We start from the raw sequence: 23,358 nt of genomic DNA, 5'->3' as shown, positions 1-23,358 counted from the left end.
CTTTATAGATACATTTATCTTATTTAATTGTCATAGGAACCTTTTGAGATAAGGTTTATTACAATTTCATTTCATTTTAGAAATGAGGTAATAAGGTTCAAAGAAGTTACCAAATAACTTGCCCAAGGATATGCTCTCAGGATGTGAAAGATCTACTTCCAAACCCTGTGGTCTTCCATCTACACCATTTAATACAGCAATTAATTGAGGAGTGATCTGATGCAGTGAGGAAAGCACTAGGTGAGGAGGGAGGAGCAAAAGCATGTTATCCAACACAGTGTGTTGCCCCCGCCAATCAATTCCCTCTCCCCAAAATAGGATCTCACTCCAACCAAACTCACATTATTCTCCCGAAACTCAAACCAAAGTGTGTCAGAGCACTTTGAAAAGTCAAGACCTCTCTACAGGGAAAGATGCACGTAAAACTTTACATAATTCTGATGATTAGGAGCTTGACCTTTTAAACCGGATAGCCATTCCCCTGGAAGTTGTGCTAAAAATCCTCGTTTAGTCCATAAAAACATTTTTCACAAGTGATGCAACAGGTAAGGTTGAACTTTGTCTACCTACAAATCTGTGACATTCAACATAAACTGAGAGAGTAATTCATCATGAAACTTATTTTGATATATAGCACAGATAAATGTTTTCCAGAATGACAGTACTATTTATTTTGTAAAAGCTTTCATTTTGAATATCATTATGCAAATAACTGAATACTAATTTATCAACAGAAACTTCCTTCCAAAGTGTATACACAATGGGGCAAAAGTAAGTTTACAGTTGTTCATCTGGAAATTAACACATTGTTTGCGGGTAGTTTTTATCACGCGCTAACAGGTGGCGTGGGCCATTTTTGCTAATTTTTTGCGCAAATGGCAACGTTCAGTAAAATTACGATAACTTTAGTTTACGTATTTATACGTTACCCACATTCTACCGCTAGTCTATAAAAAAACGTATTAATACGTGTCCCGTGCTCTACTACACTGGTAGAACGTATAAATACGTAAAACGTATAAATACGTTTCCCGCATACAATGTGTTAACACAATAATTCTATCTAATAAAAGGGCAATATGCAAATTAACCATCACTCCATCACAAATATGGTGGCGCCTATAGCCACAAGATGGTGGCGCCCAGCCCTCTCAGACCTGCCGGAGTCCCCCAGTCCCGGGGAGGTGGCTGCTGAGAGCGGACAGCGTGAGTGGCCTGGTGGAATGCTCGCTTTGTTGCCGTGGCAACGAGGCAAGCGTTCCACCCAGGCCACGGAGAGCCTCTGGGCAGCGGGCACGGAGCGGCCAGGCCCTGAAGAGAGCTCCTGGTGCAGGGCTAGTAGTTAATAAATAATAACACAAAAATAAACTGTTTCATGTACTCATGTAACCTACATTTGCTCACCCTGCCCCCCATATTTAAATAAATCCAAGTCCTACTTAGGTAAAAATGGTCTTAATTTAGTACAAAGTAGCTACTGCCCAAAACAGACCACCTCTCAGAAAATTATGTAATTATGTACTTTGGTGAATCAGATTATAAGTCAGGCACCTGGAATAAACAATGGTTCTCTGTTATCTAAATAGCTCATCCTCCTCAAAAATTCAGGAAAGACGGACATAAAGTGCTGAGGACAGGCCCCTTGCATAGCCACCAAATTAATCATGAATACCAACAGTGGCACAGATGTCATGAGTAGATTTCCCTCATTATCCCAAATTCAAATGTCTGTTATATGACAATTTCCTGACTATTAAAGTTACTTAAGGTCAGAATGGGGAATAATGCAATGGGATAATAAATGGTGGAATCGGAACCTCTAAGAAAGCCATTCCTCCATAAAAGCAATAAGAACATTGGCAAAAATTGTGAAAATTAACTTTTTCAGAACTCTGGAAATTAATCAAAGGCTTACAACAAACTGAAAGGTATTTATCCAACAAAAATGACTGAATCTCAGTGAGAATAGTGAGATTTGTGGTGTTTGAATTTTCCCTTTTCCCATTCCTGTCTCCTCAGCTCTGCAGTAGCCTTGAAAACCCCACCATCATAGTGAAATCTAGTGGCTGGCCACTCACCCTCTTGTAAAGTCAATGACTCCCATTCATGCCCACACAGAGCTTCCCTCAGCTTTTTAGTGCTCTGCTCTTATATCTGAATGAGCAGCAAAAGATCGCCAATCACTTGAGAAAGGTCTCTGAGATCAAAGACAACGACCAAAACAACCAACAGGAGGAAATGGACTCAGAAACGTTGTAGATTATAAAAGGAAATCTCAAAATGTTTTTATTAAAACCTTTAGAGAGGATGCTGCACGAGAAACCAAGATCTGAATGAATAGAAAACAATAAAAATAACATTTACACAATAGGAAAATGCTGTTGCAACTTATTAAGTGAAATCAGAAATGAAAAATTTACTAGAAAAGCTGAAGATAAAGTTGTCTGAATCCTGCAGAATGCTGAACAAAAGGATGAGGAAGCAGATGATTTAAAAAAAAAAATGGGGATTGATCCAGGAGTTCTAACATGCTAATGATAAGGAGAAGAGAGAAAATGGGGGTGATTAAAGATCAGAGAAGAAATCCTAGAATCGCAGACAATGCATCTCCATATTAAGCAGACACATCACTGATGCACTTTCATAGTTACTTTAAACAGACACACAGTAAGGCCCATCACTAGGGTCTCTGCAGATAAACTGTTATTACTCAGCTCAGAGGAGGAAAGGAATCAGATCATCAGCATAAATAAGGGACTTTTCTGGATTCTGAAATGCCAATAACAGATAAACCCCTGCTTTATAATATATATTTATGTCAAGTAATTATAAGTTAAACATCTTCCATGCATTAAGAGAGCTTCCTGTTTTAAAGAAATAAAAAAAAACAGATTTTTTTTATTGGGAGTAATTATTCAGGTAATGCTTACAATAACCAAGGGGACTGTCTAAATTCTGTCCCAGAAGTTTATTTTATTGACTTTTAAAATAAGTAGTGCTTGAAGATTAGAAATGTCTATTTTCTTAGATCTCAGTTAATATTACATTTATTTGCATAGGTTTAGACTTTATTCCCCAGTTATTTGTCTTTCAACATCCTAAATACAAAAGCTCTAACAATATTAATAATGGCAGATTTAGTGAATAATGAATTCAAGTTTTGAGAATTGGTATTACCTTATATTTTCAATGAATTCCCTTTCATTCTTAGGGCCACACACTCACCTTGAGGGTCGACATCTTTCGCCAGCTTCAATGCATCTGAGTTTGCAAGGTCGGTGTTGGCCGGGGTGACGGCCAGAATCAGACAGTTTTCCCGCGTGATGAACTGCATGATCATTTCCCTGATCTGATGCTCAATATCCACTGGCTGGTCTCCCACGGGCACCTTAGTAATCCCAGGCAGGTCGATCAAGGTGAGATTTAACACTGTGCAGATAGGAAAGAGAGTCTTACATGTACCCTCCGTGCTAAAAGACATCAACTATGCAGAATTACCTGTCATTTTCGTGGAAATAAAAAAGCTCAGCTTTGTAGATGGTGCATCCAAATAACCCCAACTCAGGTGTGTGAATAAAAAGCAAATAATAGGAAATGGCTTTGCAAGTTTTCACTGTTTTTATGATATGATTGTGCTGTTCCAAATGGTCATTTTCACATAATTTGAACGGCCCTGACTTGCTTGTCTGTTTTCGTGGAGAGCTGTCATATTCATAACTAAGGGGTTATAAGTAAAAGCTGGCAATACATCCAGACACTGTCTGCCAGTCTCATGCAGTACACTGCCTCCAATGGTGTCAAGTTCTCAGGGTAAGATTTGTCCTTCCCTTCAAAAGCGTCAGGTTGTTATTTACAGAGGGTAAGCCACTTAGCCTATGAGAAAGCTGTTAGCCATTCATGGTGCCATGAGATTACTGTGGGGGCTACCCAGCTGGTCTCATGGAGCAGCATTCCAGAGAGCGGGCAACGACCCCTGACTCGGTGACTCCAGCCCAACCTGGCTCTTGTTCTCTGCACAGAAGAGTGTTGACACCAAGTCTTCTTGGGACATTGCAATTGAAATGTCCTTCAATTCAGGCTCCATTTGAAAAGCAACAGAACTGGATAGAAAATTACAGATTAAAATCTACCCCACTAAAAATCTAGTCTAAATAGAGGCTATTCCACATCCCACACCATGAACTGGTTGTCTAAGTTGTAAGTTACTGCTGATAGTCTGGAAAGCAAATCGCAGTTGATTGCTAAGGAAGAGAATAAAGAGAAGACACAGGGCTGCAAGAAAATCTAACAGGGAAGACTCAACCATAGTACCAGGCACCGCTAAGATATTTGCAAGTTAATGCATGTTAATTAATGCCATAAATTTTTTTGAGGACAAGAATTTGGAATTGTGTTACTTTACTTACCGTGTGGGGAATACACTCGTAAGTTAATGGGTATGGAGGAAATGCCCTTATTCATTCCCGTCACTCGGTCTGTCTCTGCTTCAATCTCATGGCGAACTTCATCAAAATCTGTAAACTTTTTTCCTTTGCAATGTAGAAATTCAGCATATTCTACAAAAAGACAAATTAACAAAACCTAAAATCATCTACTCTTGCAATAATTGTAAGGAAACGATGTTTTTAAATTACAAGTCACAGTACTCAATATTGTCTCTTCAACCATCAAAACGAGAGAACATGGGGTTACAAACAAACACAGATAATACTGTAGGAATATTAAACACAGCACAAATGCCAAGGATGCTAAACTTGCTAATGTTCAGACAAGCAATTAAATATTATAAGCAGGCTTTAAACCTTCTAGCTTGTTAAATAATTTAAAGAGAATTTGGGTCCCTGAAATGACAAAACGAACAGCAGCATCTGATTGTCAAAGAAATTCGATAGAGGGCGCGCACAAAGCCCATCTTCTAACCCTATTCGCACATCCTTTTCCAATGTCACCACTTCATTATGATGGGATGGTAAGTTATATAAACGCAGCTTCAGAAGGCAAAAAGATTTAAAAACAAAATGTGCTTAATTCTTTAAAAAGAAAAATATGTGGAATAATTTAGCTTTACAACATACTATTCAAAATACCACACCAACTTCTGTACTTTTTTTTTTTTTAATCCTCACCCAAGGATATTTCTTCCCCTGCTTTTCAGAGAGAGTGGAAAGGAGGGAAGGGAGAGAAGAGAAACAGAGGAGAGAGAGAAACATCAATGTGAGAGAGACACATCCATTGGTTGCCTCCACATGTGCCCCAACTGGGGCCAGAGATTGAATCTGCAACCCAGGTACGTGCCATTGACCAGAAATCAAATCCATGACCATTCAGTGTACAGGTTCATGCTCTAACCACTGAGTACATCAGCCAGGGCCCAACTTCTGTATTTTTAAAAGATATTTTCTCAAGGGGAAAAAAAAAGAGTATTACATTAAATAAAATAGTTACCTCCAACCTAAAAGAAATACCTTATCTGGAGGAAAAACTCTAAAATAACTATCCAATAAGCAGAGAATTTGTTTTTAAATTTCAGTAGCATTCTGCCAACTGCTGTACCATCAATTTCTATACCTGCTTTCCTAGATAACAGGTACGTGATAAACAACACAACTCAAAAAAGAAGCTGATACTAGTGAGCGCCCCTAAAAATATTATTATAATTTCTTACAAGGGAACAAGTTTTAACAAATACATTAATTTCTCTAATACTTAGCTAAAGAATTGCTCCACTAAGTCTGCTGCGGGCCCGGAGGCCAGCTGAGAGGAGCATTCGCAGTCTTTTTCCCCATGACTATGTAACCTTGCAGCTGCTCTGGCAAGGCCAATAGGCAAACAACTATGAGATGTGGTCCCCTGTCTTCAAGTAGCTGAGCATCAGCTTAGGAGCTAAAGGTTATTGCAGTGCTCAAAACAACAACAACAACAACAAACAAACAAACAAGCGGGGTATGAACTGGGTGTTGAGGAGTAGGGAGGGTTTCCGTGTGTGCAGACAGAAAGCCAGGAATCAGAGAATCTTAATAACCTCAGCAAATCCCTGGTCGGTATCATCCAGCCTCTGCTGAAACCCACACTGATGAGGACCTGAGACTATGATCTATTTGGAAAACACCTTCATTGGAAAATGCTTTTAACGTTGGCATGAAATCTGCTTTCATATCATACTCCATTGGTCCAACTTTTGCCCCCTGGATCTACTCAAAGTCTTCCTCCAGACTAACCTGAGCATGGGCACACAGGGCCCATCTTCCCCGACCTCTCTTGTCATGACCTTCACCTGCTGGTCTGATCAGTGCTGCTCTGGCCTCCTGGTGGCAACATGCATTGCCCAGCCCCACCCAGCTGCTCGCGGCCGACTGGAAAGATCACAGGCTCCAGAAGTGGACTGACGAATTTCTGCTTTAACTTACCAAGCATTGTAATGACCCAACTGTTCCAAAATTTGACTGGCAGCCTGAGACTGTAATAAATTTCTGTCTCTCCTGTCAGTGGGCATGGGCATGAATGTGTCTACCTTCCTTTTCTCCATATCATTATATGTGCATTTTCTGGAAAATGGCACACTGAGACTCCGAAAGCTCACTGCCCAATGGTGAGAACATACTCAACACCAAAGCCTTCAATGGGCTTCGGAAGGCTGGTCTTAAGAAGTTACTGCATTATTTGGCAAGCTCTCTCACACGTCTACCCTCATAGGTGCTGTTTTTATTACAATATAAATTCTTAGAGAGAGCCTGTATTTACCCACTCAATGACTAGGCCAGTACCATGTGAACGCAAGTGGTTAAGATAAGCAGAAGATAACATAATAGGAAAAGAGGAACAAAAGATGCCAAATCCCTGAAAACAAAAATTAATAAGTAAAGATAAGTCATAAATAATTTAGAAGAAATGGAAATGTACTTTCTAGGTTAATATATTCTGTGGGAAATGCACACTTGAGGATTTAGGACGATCATAAGTACCACTTTCACAGGATTAATAAGCTTCTGAATCATTCTGTGACACAAATGCGGTCTTCTCTGGTTGCCACTAGATGGCGCCTACTTGCTTTCTCTGTAGGAAACGCATGCCCTTCTAGAATGTTGTAAAATCAATGCAATTTCTAGGTTGTATTTAAATTCATTCCTGGACTCCCAAAAATGTTTTTATTTGGGGATTGAGAGATTTACAATTGTGCAGGACTATCTCAAACCTCTGGGTCTTTTTAAGGAAAAGTTCCCACAGCTAGATTTAGGGATGCTTGTATGTTTCAACTAATATTTATTGAGTTCCTACTTGCTAGGCAGGCACTGCTTTAGAAACCAGGGATGTAGCCTCATGAAGTTTAAATCCCAATGGTGAGAAACAATGTGTGTGCACGCCAGGCCATCAGTGCAATGGAGAAGACTGAAAGTAAGGGGGGTACTAAATGCTGGGGAAAAGGGTTACTTTGTTATATGCTTTGGTTGAGGAAGGCTTCTCTGATATGAGGACATTCAAGCCAACACTCATGAAAGGAGGGAGTAAGCCATGCCTTATAGAAGAGCATCCCGGAAATGCCTGAAGCAGACCTGCACTTGGCTTCTTGCAGGAACAGCAAGGAGGCCCTGCCCAAAGCACAGAGCACACAGAGGAGGAGGTGTGAGATGAGACCCAAGCAGACAAATTGAAGGGTTTGGGGTAAAGAGAAAAGTTGTGGCCCAGGTTTTAAATCAGTAACTGTGGCTGATGCATTGAGAACAGACGATGTGGAGCAAAAGAGGAAGCTGACTTTTGGAATAATGGAGGTGAGAGAGATGATGGGGCTCGGACCAGTGTAGCAGCAGTGAGAGTGGTGAGTCATGGTTAAATTCTAATGTATTTGGAAGGAAAAACCCACAGGAGTCACTGACGGATTAAAGGTGTAGTGTGGGAGAAAGAGAAGAGGATAACTTCAAGAAGTGTGACCTCAGCAAGGGGAAGAACTTTTGAAACAGAAATGACTAAAAGGAAGAGGTTGAAGGGATGGGGGCTGGGGATCAAGAGTCCAGTTGAGGGCCTGAGATGCCCTTATACACCCACCCAGTGGAGAAAAGGGCTGCTGCTAATGGCTAGGATTACACAGCTGTGCGAGACACCATGCTCATTCACAGCCATCTGCTAGGTGTGTTTATTCTGAAAATTTCCCAGGAGATGGCAGTCGAGTGCTTGAGGAAAGGGGCAGCTTTTTCTAATGAGCACCAAAAACATGCCTTCAGAGCTGGATATGTGAGTGTCTTTCAGAGAAGCCTAAGCTAGAGACATATATTTGGAATTCATTAGAGTCCAGCGAGAGGATGAGATCACTGAGAGAGTGAGATGGGGAAGAGGTCAGAGTTCTGGGCCCTGGGCTTTCCAATGTTCAGAGGTGAGGAACTGAAGAGTGAGCAGAAGTCAACCAGACAGAAGGAAACCAAGAGAGAGAGGTGGTCCAAAGCCAAGAGGGCGTTTCATGAAGGAAGACCTTCCACTCCATCAAATGCAGCCAACATGTCAGGTCAGAGAGAACTAAGACTGGACCATGGAATTGGGAGACTTGGGGGTCCTTCAGGAGATTGGCAAGAGCTGTGACAGTGGAGTTATGGATGACAGCCTGTTAAGAGAGAATGGGAGGAGAGGGAGTGGAGACTGATTATAGACAATTCTTGAAACTCTTTCAAGGAGTTTTGTTGTAAAGGAGAGGACAGCAGTGGGAGGGCAGCTGTGCCTTTTCCCAGAGACCTTGTCATGGGCATCTCTTCCATCTGGCTGTTCCCGAGTTGTATCCTTTCCAAGTAAACCAGTAAGCTGGCAAGCAACATTTCTCTGAGTTCCATGAGACACTCCAGCAAATTAATTAAACCCAAGAAGAAGGACATGGGAACCTCTGATTGACAGCCAGTGAGTCAGAAGTACAGATGACCAACTGGGCTGGCACTGGGCACCCTGAGTGGGAAAGGGGTCAACTGGAATCTCCAATTTGTAGCCAGTCTGTCAGAAGCCTGGCCTTGGGACTGGTGACTGAAATCAGAGTGACGGGGGACAGGGTAGTCTTATAGGACTGAGCCCTCAAAGGGGTTGAGGGCTCAGAATTGAGCTGAATTGCAGGACACTCAGCTGGTGGTGAATGGCTTATTGTGGGGACCCCAGCCCCTACCACAGTGAAATTGGGCCCCAGAACCTAAAGAGGCTGGAGCCACAAAATCCTTTTTCAATGGATCCCAAAGAGCCTCCTGGGAAATGATTTATCCTTCAGAACAGGCTGAACAAGCTGGTCAACAGCTAGACTTTTCAAGAGATGATAACTGTGTGTCCCCTGAGACATTTACACGATGGTAAAGTGGTATGTCTGCAGGCCTAACAAACCTCACCTGTGGTTCTCAGATACGCTCTTCCTCAGAGGAAGGCACAGTTTCTGGTGGCACAGCTCTCCTGGTGTGTCCTCCTTGTTCCCCTCATCCTGAATGTTCAGTTACCGGGCACATGAAATTATCTTTCTAAAACAACACCAGGCTTCCGCCCAGGATCAATCTGATGGTGATTAAATTTCTTAGGCACAAGTTCCTGTAAAGCAGTGGTTCTCAACTTTCTGGCCCTTTAAATACAGTTCCTCATGTTGTGACCCAACCATAAAATTATTTTCGTTGCTACTTCATAACTGTAATGTTGCTACTGTTATGAATCGTAATGTAAATATCTGATAAGCAGGATGGTCTAAGGGGACCCCTGTGAAAGGGTCGTTCGACCGCCAAAGGGGTCGCGACCCACAGGTTAAGAACCACTGATGCAAAGGATGAAGGCTATGTGCGCATAAGCACTGAAAGCCTGATACCGCATCCATGAAATTATACTGTGAGTCACCATAACCTGTCTTGCTGAAATTCATGTATGTATTCAGTTTCATGAAATAAGACTCCTGGTTTTAAAAATCTTTCCTGGTTCCCCCCTGTTAAAAATAACCTATCTTTGAAATACATTTTTATATCAAAGAATGATTTTGGGGGGGGGGGGTATTAGAAATTCAGAGCTATCACTCTACTTTATTTTTATTTCCCCGTAAAACACTGTCATTTCCATGGGTCAGGAAAAACAAATTATACGGGGTTAAACAACTGACAAATTGTTTGGGGGAAGGATGATACAGTTAGTTTATGCCTGGGCAGCGTTCCAATCATCTGTGAAAAGCACAGCATGACCATTTAAATATTTAAGAATTTAAATATTTCCAATATGCCTCTTCCATGGAAAAAACAAAACAAAACATGCATATGTTTCAATTAATCAAGGTTAAGCAGAAAGGAATTAACATGGAGCACATGCATAAACCTCTTGTCAATTTTTATTCTAAGAACTGGGGTCCCCGATACATTTGCTGGAGTCTTATTTCTGAATTGTTTTAATAGCAGAATTCTGTGAGCACAGGGTTCCAATGAAAATGGAGCACAGAGCCACACGAACAGGGAGCAGTTTCCATGCAGCAAGCTCATTGGCTGTAAAGAGCATCTAGATATGACTATACTGAAAATGGACTTCCTCACAGGCAGAGCCTACCTTTGACCCAACTGGGTTTCCCTGGTGCCTATCCTATTGAGAGTAAAGAACATCTATGGCCCTAGCCGGTTTGGCTCAGCAGCTAGAGTGTCGGCCTGTGAACTGAAAGGTCCCAGGTTCGATTCCGGTCAGGGCACATGCCCGGGTTGTGGGCTCGATCCCCAGTGGGGGACTTGCAGGAGGCAGCCGATCCACCATGATTCTCTCTCATCATGGATGTTTCTAACTCTCTCTCTCTCTCTTCCTTCCTCTCTGAAATCAATAAAGATATATTCTTTTAAAAAAAACACACACAAATGTATATTTAAAAAAAAAGAGAACATCTATGGATTTCTCTGTTCTTTAAAGCAGTCCACATTAACATCATTGAGCAATGCCAGTGTGAAGAAAAAAAATACTTCCAGGGAGCCTTCGAGTCATTCCAAACTGAAGGCAAGGTCCTAGAACTGAGGGTGAATAGACCCAGATACGGAGCAGAACTCAACTGTGCCACTCAGGGAAACAGAAAAAGCGAGGACATCTAAAGAAGCACTGAGTTAACCTGAGGGAGGAAGTCCAGCCGTGGGCGAAAGGGAGAGGTCTTGGTGGGAGGGTGAAGAACAATGGGGTGGGGTGGGGTGGGCGGAAGGAGAGCCAAGATCTCATAGCAGACAAAAGGCAGGTGCCAGGAAGACACTGGAGACCAGGGTTCAGGATCAGGCCTCTGGGACTTCCCAGGCACAGTAGGAGATCAAAACAGAACTCCAGACCCAAGTGAGCCATCTGGTACCAGGCAGAAAACCAAGATGCGAACTCAGTCATGGAATGGAAGGAAGGCAGAGCCGTTTTCATAGCATGCCAAGCCAAAGCCACTCAGAGGGGCCTTGGGGTGAAGAGAGATTAGATCAATTCTGCCCGGATGGTCACTGCTCAGCCATGGCCTTCACCATTTTCTTGCTTAAGATCTGGGCTGGTTCTAAAGGCTGGGTGAGGCTGTGCCCACATGTGACTGGGGTGGTGCTGGCCCCTGAGCCCAAGGCCAGCATTTGACAGAATATGAGTGTAGAGCAGTGGTTCTCAACCTTCCTAATGCCACGACCCTTTAATACAGTTCCTCATGTTGAGGTGACCCCCAACCGTAAAATTATTTTCGTTGCTACTTCATAACTGTAATTTTGCTACTGTTATGAATCGTAATGTAAATATCTGATATGCTATATGTGTTTTCTGATGGTCGCGACCCTCAGGTTGAGAAACGCTGGTCTAGAGGTTAGTGCAGGAGCTATCACTGCGAGAGTCGTGGGAGCCTAGGTTGTAACCGAAGCCACGGTGCAGAAGGGAGTATCTAAGGGGGAATATGAAATGGTCCAGAAAAGAGCCTTGGGTTGATGCAAATATTAAAGGCCAGGTAAAGGATAATGCACTAGCAAAAGTGACAGAGAGGCCAAGGAGAGAGAGGGAAAACCAGGTGTGTTTGGCATCATGGAAGTAAAAGAATAGAGGGAGACAGAAATCAATAGTGTTAAAAAAAAAAAAGCTACAGAAAGGGTGAGGTAAGTACTGACAAATAGCTGTTGGAATTTATAGAAATTGAGTACGCATTCATTTCCTGTATTCTTAATGTTCTGTACATAATTTCAATATTTCTTGTGGTCGCAATGACTTTTGCTATAGATTACTTTGTTCTCTTAAAAATTGTTTTATCTTTTTTATGCTTTTTTTTCTTGTCTCTTCCCTTGCTATCAGGGTGATAGTCACTTCTTGCTGTTGGCAGTGCATTTGTTTGTAAGCCGTATTCCCATTCTAAGTTGTACTTTTACATTTTACTCTAGACTGAAAAGTCCAATCACCCAGGGTGTGTGTCTGAGTCTAAAACAGAACTGGAAAGGCCACGACCCTGCAACGCATGAGCTTTAGATCACAGACTTGGTAATATTAATGTTGGCTGCCCAAGCCTCCTTGTGCTTCCTCCTGATAACCAGCTAAGCTTAGAAACCGAAAGTAAAAAGGAGGATTTTGAATAACTGAGTTATTGCAATATTATTTAAGAGTAACTAAACGTACAAATTCAGAAACAGCCAAAATTCAATATCACATCTTGTTTTAATAAGACAAAACATAAGATGATTTGCCAAGTAAAAATCCCGAGTCAATGAAAGTGAAATGACTAGACTGTCATGAGAATTCAAGTAATCAGATTTCAATCCAAAACAATATGAAATCTAAGATTTGCAAAATGAAAATACTATGTCCCAATAGAATCTTATACATAAGGAATGAAGCTTATAAATGAGATTTAAGTAGTAATCATATCAGAACTACAAGTATATAAATATGTAAACAAAAACAGTCTCAAAAAAAGCATCAGAGCTACCATATGCATGGCTGGATACATTATAATATCCTACCTGCTTGACCAAAGAGAATTTTTCTATCAGTATGCACTTTATGTACAAGTTGTCAGAGGAAAACATTTTAACAAGAACTTAGTGTATTTGGTAAACTCACATATCTTCATGACAGCGTGCTGAAGGTCACTATCAAATGGAAACAGAGCCAGTCATAACATGTGTAAGTGATAAAAAATATGAATAGTTCATTTTTTTCATATACATACTAAATTTTTCCAATAACATTTGTTGAAAATACTACCCTTTCTCCACTAAACTGCTTTTTCTACATTATTAAAAATCAGCTGTCTATATCTGTGGTCCATTTTTTAACTCTATGTTATCCCATTGTCCTATTGGTCTAATTTTGTGCCAATGCCCCACTATCTTGATTATTTTAACTTTATAATAAGGGTTAAAATCAGGTAGTATTCATTCACCAACTTTGGTGTTATTTCTTTTAAGTTGTTTTGGCTATTCTGGGTGCTTTGTGCTTCCTGAGAATGTTAGAATCAGCTTGTCAAGTTCTTCAAAATAATTCCATGTTTGAATCTTTATCTACAGCACTCTTTGCAATGTTACTTGGAAAAGGTGTCCTCCCCTGGCCCAACTTTGCACATATACACATATGCATGTGTGTACAGCACATTTCGCTAAAAGCATAGGCATTTTCCCATGAATGCCTACTCTGATAAATGCATTAAACGTTAACGAAATATAGATTTTTATAACTAGAGGTACATCTCCTCTAAACTCTGTTTCATTAGAGCAATCACATCAGTGTTGTTGGTAGCATACAAAAATGTTTATGGGCCAAGCACCATCTTACTAGTTGGTATAGTCAGTATGGGATAGCTTTGTAATGAGGACACAAATGTTTGTAACAGAAGTCTGAACAAGTGAAAATAAAGATTTTTATCTTGACTATGTGAAAATTCTTGAGCATGATATTCACAATTGGTTGCATAAAATTAAAATGCAAAGTAACTACCTCTGATAAGATGCCTTTGCTTCATAAATTACAAAAATTACCCTATGTCTCAGACAATAGTCAATTCAACCAATTCTTTAAAACTTTTCAAAAAAGGAGGGGGAGTGAAAGAAAAACTAAAAAATTGTTCCTAATGAAACTCAATTAATAGAGCAGGTCAATTAGTACAAATTTGCAATATTTTAAGGTCCTCCTTAAGTGATTTTTGTGTTTAACCCTAAGGGATTCTTATAAGAACATTCAACACTGTGCAAAACCACTGTACTATGTGGTGTGTTTAAATGATACTAACAAATATATACCTATAAAAAAATAATACTAAAGTTCTGATCTGAAACTCAGTACTGTGGTTTTTCAACTCAATTTGTATGTAAAGTAATGCTTAGCTACAATAGTCACCAATTATCTCAATAGGAACCTAATTAATAGAAAACTCTCTCTCAAGGAGACTTCCTTTAAAAGGGGCTCAAACATTGAGGTAATCAATTACTTTTGCAAAATAGAAAAAATTACAGGAGTTGGAAAAAGGGCAATCAGTGAAAAATACACATGATATAAATAAACTGCCTTGCATGAAAAACAAGCATACTCATTTTAGAGCGACCTTGAACATGAATCTACAACATGGACCACAATGAAAACTGCAATCTCCATAACAATGGATTAACTACTTGATCGTCCCAACGTCATCTTACTAAAAGATGATCTGAAAATATGCTCTATTGCTTGATAACCCCTTTTGGTATCACAACGTTAGAACAGCTCGTCTGAAATACTGCATCCTTCCTCTTCGAACCAGGAAGTCTCTATAATCACCCCTAAAAGTAAACGGTATCTCGTCCATAGGTTGCTGTGAGCATGGCTGTCCGCTTCTTTCACCAAAGTTCTCCCAGTGACTAGTTACACAGGCTCAGCAAATTTGTATTATGTCAAAGAGTAAATGAATGGAAGCATTTAACACATAGTAAACCCTTAATTTTAAAAATAGTCCAAAGAAAATTTAACTAAATATGGAACAGCTGATTCAGATAGCAGAGGTCTTCATTTCTGAGAAGTTAAGCTGCCTGGGGTCACACAGCTAGAAGGTGGCAGTCCAGGATTTATTAAATCCAGACAGTCTGGCTCTGGAGGATAATCTGTGGACCATCCCACACGGACTGCTTCTCACAATCTCTCCCCTCCTCGGAGATTCCAACTCTCAGCTTTTCACAACTTCTTTTTTGTCCACAGGTCCTTCTTTCCACCTGCCACCCCCTCTATGTGGGCATCTCTCCACGTCCAGGAACCACATGTGCTACTCTCTCTGCCATGGTCCGTGGTCTATGGGGCTCTGGAACCTTTCCCCATAAAAATGTACAAATTTATGTATACACAGAATTTTCAGTAGAATTTCAGGCTATTCATAGATAACTCTGCTCTACCCTCCTCCTGACTAGAATATGTGCATACTGCCTCCTGCAAACACTCAATAAATAGTCTGTATCATTATCATGAGTATAATCAGTGCCTATCAAAATATTACCTAACAAGGCCCTACTCCAGTATCATTTCCACTAAATACTTTCTTTGCTCACCCCCACTGTAAGGAATGCTTTTTTTTCCTCTGGATTTCTTAGGGTCCTGTGAATATACTATCCATTTGATTTTACAGGTAGAAAGAACCTTAAAGACTCTCTATCCAAAATGACATGTTTAAGACTATTCATATAACATGTATTACACTTCCACAGCATAGTAACTGTTTATATAGGGTGTCCCAAAATTCACGCAAGAAGTAATTTTGATAGAAAACACAGGTTTATAATTAAAAATTGTAAATTTTTTATTGAGTCATAAAGTATACAGTATAGGGTTATGTATGGAATAGCACATCGGGTAAATGGCCTCCACCGTTTTGCTGGCACATATGCAAAGCCGTGGTCTTCATTGGTCTTCATTGTCCCTGCTCCTGGGCCATCATTGGTACTTGGTAATGCTTATCAAATTGAAGGGATTGAAATCAAAGAGCAGCAGATATTAGAATCTGATTCAATAAACCAAGTAAAATTAGGCTTTTATTTTTTGTTGTTGTTGTTGTTAATGCTCACACAAAATTCAAATCTTGCGTGAATTTTGGGACACTCTATACATCTTGTCTCCAATGCTTAGATGCAGGAACTGTCTCTTCTACATCTTCGCTTTAACATCCCATAGGGATTCAGGAATAATTAAACGAATAAATGGGTGAATGAATGGATAATTCCAAATGAAAGCTGAACCATTATTCACTATTTTTCAAGGACTCATGAGGCTTTAAATGTGTCTTTCGGTATTTTAGAACATCCAGTATTTTTTTCCTTATTCGGTATGAATCAACACTACAGAGAAAAATCTTTCTCTGCACAGACAGAAGATCAGGGTCTTCCCATGAGCCTCTCCTCTCCCGGTCTAACCTGCTATAGATACTAGCTATAAGATGCTCGAGAGTGTGTTATTGCTCTCTGGGCTTCATTTTAGTAAGATATTTAATACCACAAAAATTACATTTTCAGTCTCCCAAAAGCTGTTCTGACTTCTGTGCTAAGGTTTTCGATTTCCTTGGTGAGCCAGCCTTCAATTACACATCGTGCTTCTTAGGTTACAGAACTGAGACTGTTTTCCATCCTGCAATATGATATATCCTTTCAACTGGGAGTTGAATTTTCTGGCAATACAGAAATCTACTACTTATTAAGGAACTGCTTACTCTAGGGGGCACAAAGTGTTAACTGTGATTCACAATCTCGAAGAACTTATCCAAGTTGGAAAGAGAAGACAAACTTGTGAAAATGAAGCAAAAGATTTAAATAAGATGCCGTGATAGAAATCAGCATCATGAACAACTGGCCAATGAAAGGAGTGCTTCGGTCCTTTTGGATTTAGCGAAGAGAGGGATCTTTTAGGCTGGGAAAATCTATAATGGATTTATGGAAGGAGTTGAATCTGAGCTAGACATAGGAAGGTAAGTGGAATTGGGGAAAAGCCAAGAAGAGAAAAGAGAATATTTAAAACTACAAACAAATGATAACAAAACCACCCAAGTGGAAAAGCAAAAGGGAACTGGGGATAAACCAGCTGGGCAAAAAGCAAACATCCAATTAAAAAATATATTTGTAGAGTGACTGAATGAAAGAATAAAGCATTTACGGAAGAGTGTCAGAGATTAAATGTGCCCTCTTTGTGGGTAAAAGCTAACGAAGATGTTGCACATACAGCATTTGGCACTGGTCCTTCCATACTCAGAATAATGTATGCTTGCCCTAGCCAGTTTGGCTCAGTGGATAGAGTGTCGGCCTGGGGACTGAAGGGTCCCTGGTTCGATTCTGGTCAAGGGTACATGCCGAGTTATAGTCACCCCAAAAATAAACTGGAAGGTAATTACACAACTTCCCCAAAATGTTTTCATTTATCACATTTAAAATAGAGTTTGAATCCAAAATTTTATTTTCTACACATATTCTTAGAACATGTATAAATCAGGATATAAATTAACACACATTAACTCCTGTTACTACCCACAATATCCTGGAAAGTGGGTGTTATTATCCCAGCTAAACTGTAACTTCTCTGTGCCTCAGTTTCCTCCTAAATAAAATTACAATAATAATAATATCCCATAGAGCAAACAAAATCAACATTTACCAAAAGTTAACCTTAAATTTTTACTGTATATGAGTTCATCTTTATTATTCTTTAGTAATTCCAAGTATGTCACTGGATCCCTTTTAAAAAATATTTCAAGACATAGTGGATTTTTTGTATTTCAGAGTAGTCCATCTATACTGTGAACACAGAAGTAGGCTGCAAATGAAAGAATTATATAAACTAAATGAGAAAAAGTACTCATTTTTATCTGTTTCAGCATAAATCTGTGACTATGCCCAGTTGCAAGCCCTAAAGCCATATGGACTTGTATAGCTAGTAATTTTTGATACTTCCTTTCTGAAAATGTCTTGACTCCATTCTGAATCCTTCCCATCAATGCCAGGTGAGGGAAGCTCTTGTCACCTCTCACCTGGACACCTTATGCCCTGGCCTCTCCCTGTTTGATCTAACCTCTCCTTGTCTTCACAGCAACCCACTCAACATGTATATATGGTTGTGGTTATTGTTGTGGTTGTGATCGCAGCTTTATCATTTCATTGGCCACATTGTGCTTTTTAAGTATCTGACTCCCCTTCAGGTATGTGGGTTCCTACAGGTCTAAGACTATCTCATATTCACCTCTGATTCCTCTATATCTGCCCCAGAGCCTGAAACATACGATGCGTTCAGCATATATTGGGAGAGAGGGAATGAGTTCTTTTATAATTGTTTTGTGTAACTAGGAAAGTTAGCATCTTTATTTATTTGTTTATTTGTTTTACATACGTGTGTGGGTACTTGTGCATTTTTTAACTGATTTCAGAGAGGAAGGGAGAGGGGGAGAGAGAGAGAGAAATATCAATGATTAGAGAGAATCACTGATTGGCTGTCTCTTGCACACCCCCTATCAGGGAACAAACCCACAACCTGGGCATGTGCCCTGACCAGGAATCGAACTGCAACCTCCTGTTTCATAGGTTGACGCTCAACCACTGAGCCACACTGGCCGGGCTAGTATCTTACTTTAGAAAATTACATTATTTGTGAAATGATCAGACTTATTATGTCTTATAAATGGAAATTTGTCAAATTTTCTAAAGTACAGCTGTGCATAGCTTCTATGCCATTAAGTAGTTCATTAACCAACGCATTCATGCAGACAGCATTTTTATGGTAACTGCTCCCCTGGCGAAGAGATAACACTTACCCAGCAACTCCCTGATTCATAAGAGAGCAAGAGCTAAGAGCCCACCCATCTGGAACTAAAGGATGAAGGTTGCCATTACATGGTAATGCTGCCCATATAAGAACTTCAAAAATTTGTTAACATGCTGAGCCAGGTGTTTTAAAAAGAGATTATCAGTTTAAGCTGTTTTAACAGAACTTCTCTACCTTCAAATTGTGGCGACATTGTATTAGTGAGCTAGATGTCCCTAATTAAAACAGAACTGCTCAGCATCGGATCACTATAATTCACTAATTCTCTGCTGAGAACATATTTTTAGCTATCTCAGGAAAAATTGCATAACAAAGTGTTGCCCCAGTTGCCTCAATTCTACTTATCCTACTTGAAATGCCACAATAGGAAAATGTTTTCATTAAAAATCATCCATTTTCAATGGCTGGTGTGGTTCAGTGGTTGAGCATTGACCTATGAACCAGGAGGTCATGGTTACATTCTTGGTCAGAGCACATGCCCAGGTTATGGGCTCGATGCCCAATAGGGGGCGTGCAGGAGGCAGCCAATCAATGATTCTCTTTCATCATTGATGTTTCTATCTATCTCTCTCTCCCTTTCTTTCCCTCTGAAATCAATAAAAATATATATTTAAAAAATCATCCATTTTCCAGTGATGTTTTCAATTGCTGTGATTTAGAACTTTCTGGATTCGTCCCTGAGAGCTAAACTTCCCCTTGTAGGAATGAATAAGCATGGTAGCTGAAATGGAAGGTGATCACATATAAAATTCCACTGCCGCCAAAAGGAATTGCAGTTCAACTGCAAGAATACTAAGCAGCAAAATAATTTAAGAACATCAGGGCTGACAGTCACTTTGCTATCTTAAGACAATTTCATTTTCCACGTCACCAAGGAATAACACTAGGCACCTAGAAATCAAAGAAGGTTAAAAAATGTGTGAGGGAGAATGAGATCCTTTTGCTACTTCAGAAGGTCCCAGACCCTGTTCTGACAGGCCCTGTCCCCACCCCCTCACTGGGACATAAGATGTAAGTTCATGGCAACCACAGAGGAGAAACAGTAAACAAGTCAGAAAAGAGAATCAGGGCCCCAAATTATCTCAACAGGCTGGAATCATCAGTGAAATTTCACAAAAGAAATTTACTACCATAATAAATATAAAGTCCTGCTCTTACATCAATCAGTAGAAGATCCAGGCGAAGTACAGAAAAAGAAGAAAAAAGAGTTGGCAATTATAGTGGACTGCAAGGTCAATATTAACCAATCATAAAATACCCCTGCCCCCAAAGTTATGTGACCTAAGACTGCATTCATTGCAAGCCCATGTCTAAAACAGGAGAGGCAGCCGGCCCTCTGAGCTACTGCTGGTAGAGCCCACAGGTTCTGCGAACAGCTTTCCTGACAAACTGAAGCATATGGAAAAGGATAACGTCCACAGCAGTGAGGAAACTCAACCCACACCCCCACTTTCCTAAAGAAAATTAAAACAGAGGCTTAACAGAGATTTGGTGCTTTTTATTCTGGAGGGATTTAATTTAAAGCCAGAAAGCATCATTCTGGCTATTAGCATTCCTCTAGTTAAACTTAAGGAAAAGGAGGAAGCAGAAAGGTACTGTGAATAAAAATAAAGAATTGAAAATTGGGTATACTGAGTGCTTCCCTAAGTTCATATCTTTTTAAAGCTCAGGTAACTGGTATCGTTGAAAGCGCAAGATCATTTGCCTAAACTTTCTAAACCAGAAATAATCATCATGATCAAAAGTATAAATATGGCATTTGATTACAAAGAGGAAAAAATAACAGCCAAGTTTGTGATCCGTAGATAATTGCAAATATCGCATGCAGCTAGCATATGATGTTTGAAAGAAATATGTCTTCCAGAACTATGAAGCCATCATCTTGGATATCTGCACCTAATACAAACTAAAGAAGAGACTGAGGCCATCTCTTAAATGGCAATTTTTATTTGGTGGGAATTTGGATGTCTTAAAGCTCTGAATTCCTTCTCTCCAAAAAAGAACTATTATATAAATGTCTACCGTAATCAGCCATTTCTTACCAAAAGCCATAAAAACTACCTCTCTGAGGCAGAGAATAAAACAAAATAAAAAGGAAAGTGCTTTATTCATGTGTTGGCAGTAAAATCAGTGCTGTTAATGAGAACAAATGGAAATTATGGCCCCTTAAAAGAAAAGCATCATAATTTGCAAATGTAGAGATGTAGCCCTCCTCTAGGTGTAGAAACTCTTTTGTGCTCTAAGGCAGCAAAGAAGCAACTGAGTAAGTTACTTCATGATTCACATTACAAAATAACTCTCTTCAAAATAGCCAGTGAATTTTCTGGTCTATCCATTTAAGCTCATGCACAGAATGTCATATCATTAGTTTTTATGGGATACAAACTGCCACTGTATTTTCACCCACGAAAGTTTATACTGGATAGGATAGGATCTCACAAGGCCCCAACGTCAGCATATGGTGGGGGATGGACAGCGACCCACTCATTCATTTAAACAAGGGGTTACCATTTTACAGGAGCAACATGCAGGTGCTGGGCATAAAGCATAGCGGCCTCTGCCCTCAGGAAGCTCACTGATGACTAGATGAGACAGTCAGCTAAACACCAGGTCATGGGACAATATGATGGGGGTTATTAGAGAAGTCTGTGCCAGGCGACATGGGACGGAAGACACAAGCAATTTCCGACACACTTGATTTCTCTTGTGAAAAGGGCTTCAGCTCAGAGGCCACCCCTTCTGCAAGCCTTCTCCAGAGTCCACAGTTCTGCTGTGTCTCCCCAGTACAGAAGCCACGGGTCTTATCCAACCATAGGCCCTCTATGCCTTGCAAATACTGGGCGCAACATACAAGAAATAAGTAGTGATGCATCAAATAAAAAAATGGTTCCAGTTGACATTGGGAGCAGAGAACACATTTTCAATCTCTTTGAAATATGAAAATCTTTTTTTAATAACAATACATGATGTCAGATGGGGACTAGATTTATCACGGTGATCACTTTGTAAGTTATATATATGTCTAATCCCAGAGTTATACACCTAAAGCTAATATAATACTGTACGTCAAGGGTATTTTAAAAATAAAAAGTTTTTAAAGTATGAACACCTTGATTCTTGAATACTAACTTTAGAGGATGTCCAGTTTTTACTTATTTGAATGTTACCTGTCGAGTTAGGCATCGCTGTACGATAGAGCGTGACATATGGGGAAGAAGAGTTCTTTCTGAGGAAAGAACACACAATCTGGCGGTGAAACGCAGAGGCTCTGGGAAGCCACTGCCTAGGGAATCCGTGCCAGCCTGTAGTACTATGCTTAAGGACATTATATTTCACAGAAGAGAACCCAAGGCCAAGTATGCTCTGCACTGGCCAAGGTCACACGATAAATCAGCATTACCATTCAGTTACACCGAGTTTTGCTACCTAAGCAGAAAGTCTGCCTCTTCAGAAATCTGAGTATTCAAAAACAAATTCAAACTCAGGCACACATTATTAGCACACGGCAGGAACAGAAAGGCAAGCAGACGACAAAGGAGGCTTTTAGAATGCAAAGCACTGCACATAAAATAGTTCAAGGTTTGGTTGCTATTATACTGGACCAGTTGATAATCAAGTAGGCACCATGTCCTACATTCATCAAAAGAAGCAGAGATAAGAGACTTGCAATACTTTACTGCCTTGAGATCAAATGGGAGGTTTTTCAGAGTGGCCGTCATGTTTTAAGTAACAGAACAGGCTAGAACAGCAATCACCAGGATCATCACAACCAATAAAGAACCACCAAGTCTTCTTCTTATTTGAACTAAAGACTCAGCAAATAGGAGTCTACTCCAGAGTACAGTATCTTAAAGAGGATTTAACCTTGGGACAGTGTGTATGTGACTAGTCACATCGTGTTTATTATGGAACAGCTTTGGGAAATAGAAGGCATGGAAACCAAGGTGTGAGCAGGGTGCAAAGGCACACCCTCCTGTCCCCAACCCCACAAATAAGCAACAGTCTCTGTATGTGACTGGGCCACAACTGCAGAGCCATTGGGTAGATGGACATATTATGTGTCCATCTACCCAATGGCTCTGCAGTTGTGGCCCAGTCACATACAGATAGATTTAAAGAAAGAGATTTATTAGGAGGGATCAGCTCACAGGGTCATGTAGGCTCAGAAGTCCCGTCTGCAAGCAGTTCTCAGTGGTTGTACCATTTTACACCAGACACCATCTACCCAATGGTTCTGCAGTTGTGGCCCAGTCACATACAGATAGATTTAAAGAAAGAGATTTATTAGGAGGGATCAGCTCACAGGGTCATGTAGGCTCAGAAGTCCCGTCTGCAAGCAGTTCTCAGTGGTTGTACCATTTTATACCAGACACCACTGGTGGGTGAGAGCCCAGTTCCTCCACGTCCCGTCAGCGCTCTGCAGCGGCAGTCTTTCTCCTTTCAGACACTCTCGGGGCTGCATGACGCTATCTTCCTCTGGTATTGGTTTCCAAATGCTTATCCGCCACCCCTCTTTCTGCCTACACTGACAGCTCCACTCTGCACCCCGCCCTTGGTAAACTACAGATCCTCGTCCCTGGATGGAGAACCCATGCCTAACGTTTCGACTCCCACATTCAGGTAAAACTGGACTAAGTGTTGGTAGAACGA

At 40.4% G+C, this 23,358-nt stretch overlaps 1 protein-coding gene across 4 annotated transcripts in view; it reads right to left on the bottom strand.

The window, feature by feature from the left end:
- DNM3 (dynamin 3) overlaps positions 1-23,358 on the bottom strand; it is a 369,574-nt gene that overhangs the window by 287,293 nt on the left and 58,923 nt on the right. For all 4 annotated transcript variants that reach the window (XM_081113203.1, XM_081113206.1, XM_081113205.1 and 1 more), the window contains exons 3-4: positions 4,407-4,556; positions 3,226-3,429 (exon numbers count right to left, since the gene is read on the bottom strand). In XM_081113203.1, the coding sequence (XP_080969329.1) occupies positions 3,226-3,429; positions 4,407-4,556 (354 nt within the window). The remainder of the gene's footprint in view (positions 1-3,225; positions 3,430-4,406; positions 4,557-23,358) is intronic.

The sequence above is a fragment of the Myotis nattereri genome (genome assembly GCF_964212035.1).
Source record: "Myotis nattereri genome assembly, chromosome: 18".
NCBI lineage: Eukaryota > Metazoa > Chordata > Mammalia > Chiroptera > Vespertilionidae > Myotis > Myotis nattereri.
This window is presented reverse-complemented; position numbering and strand designations above follow the sequence as displayed.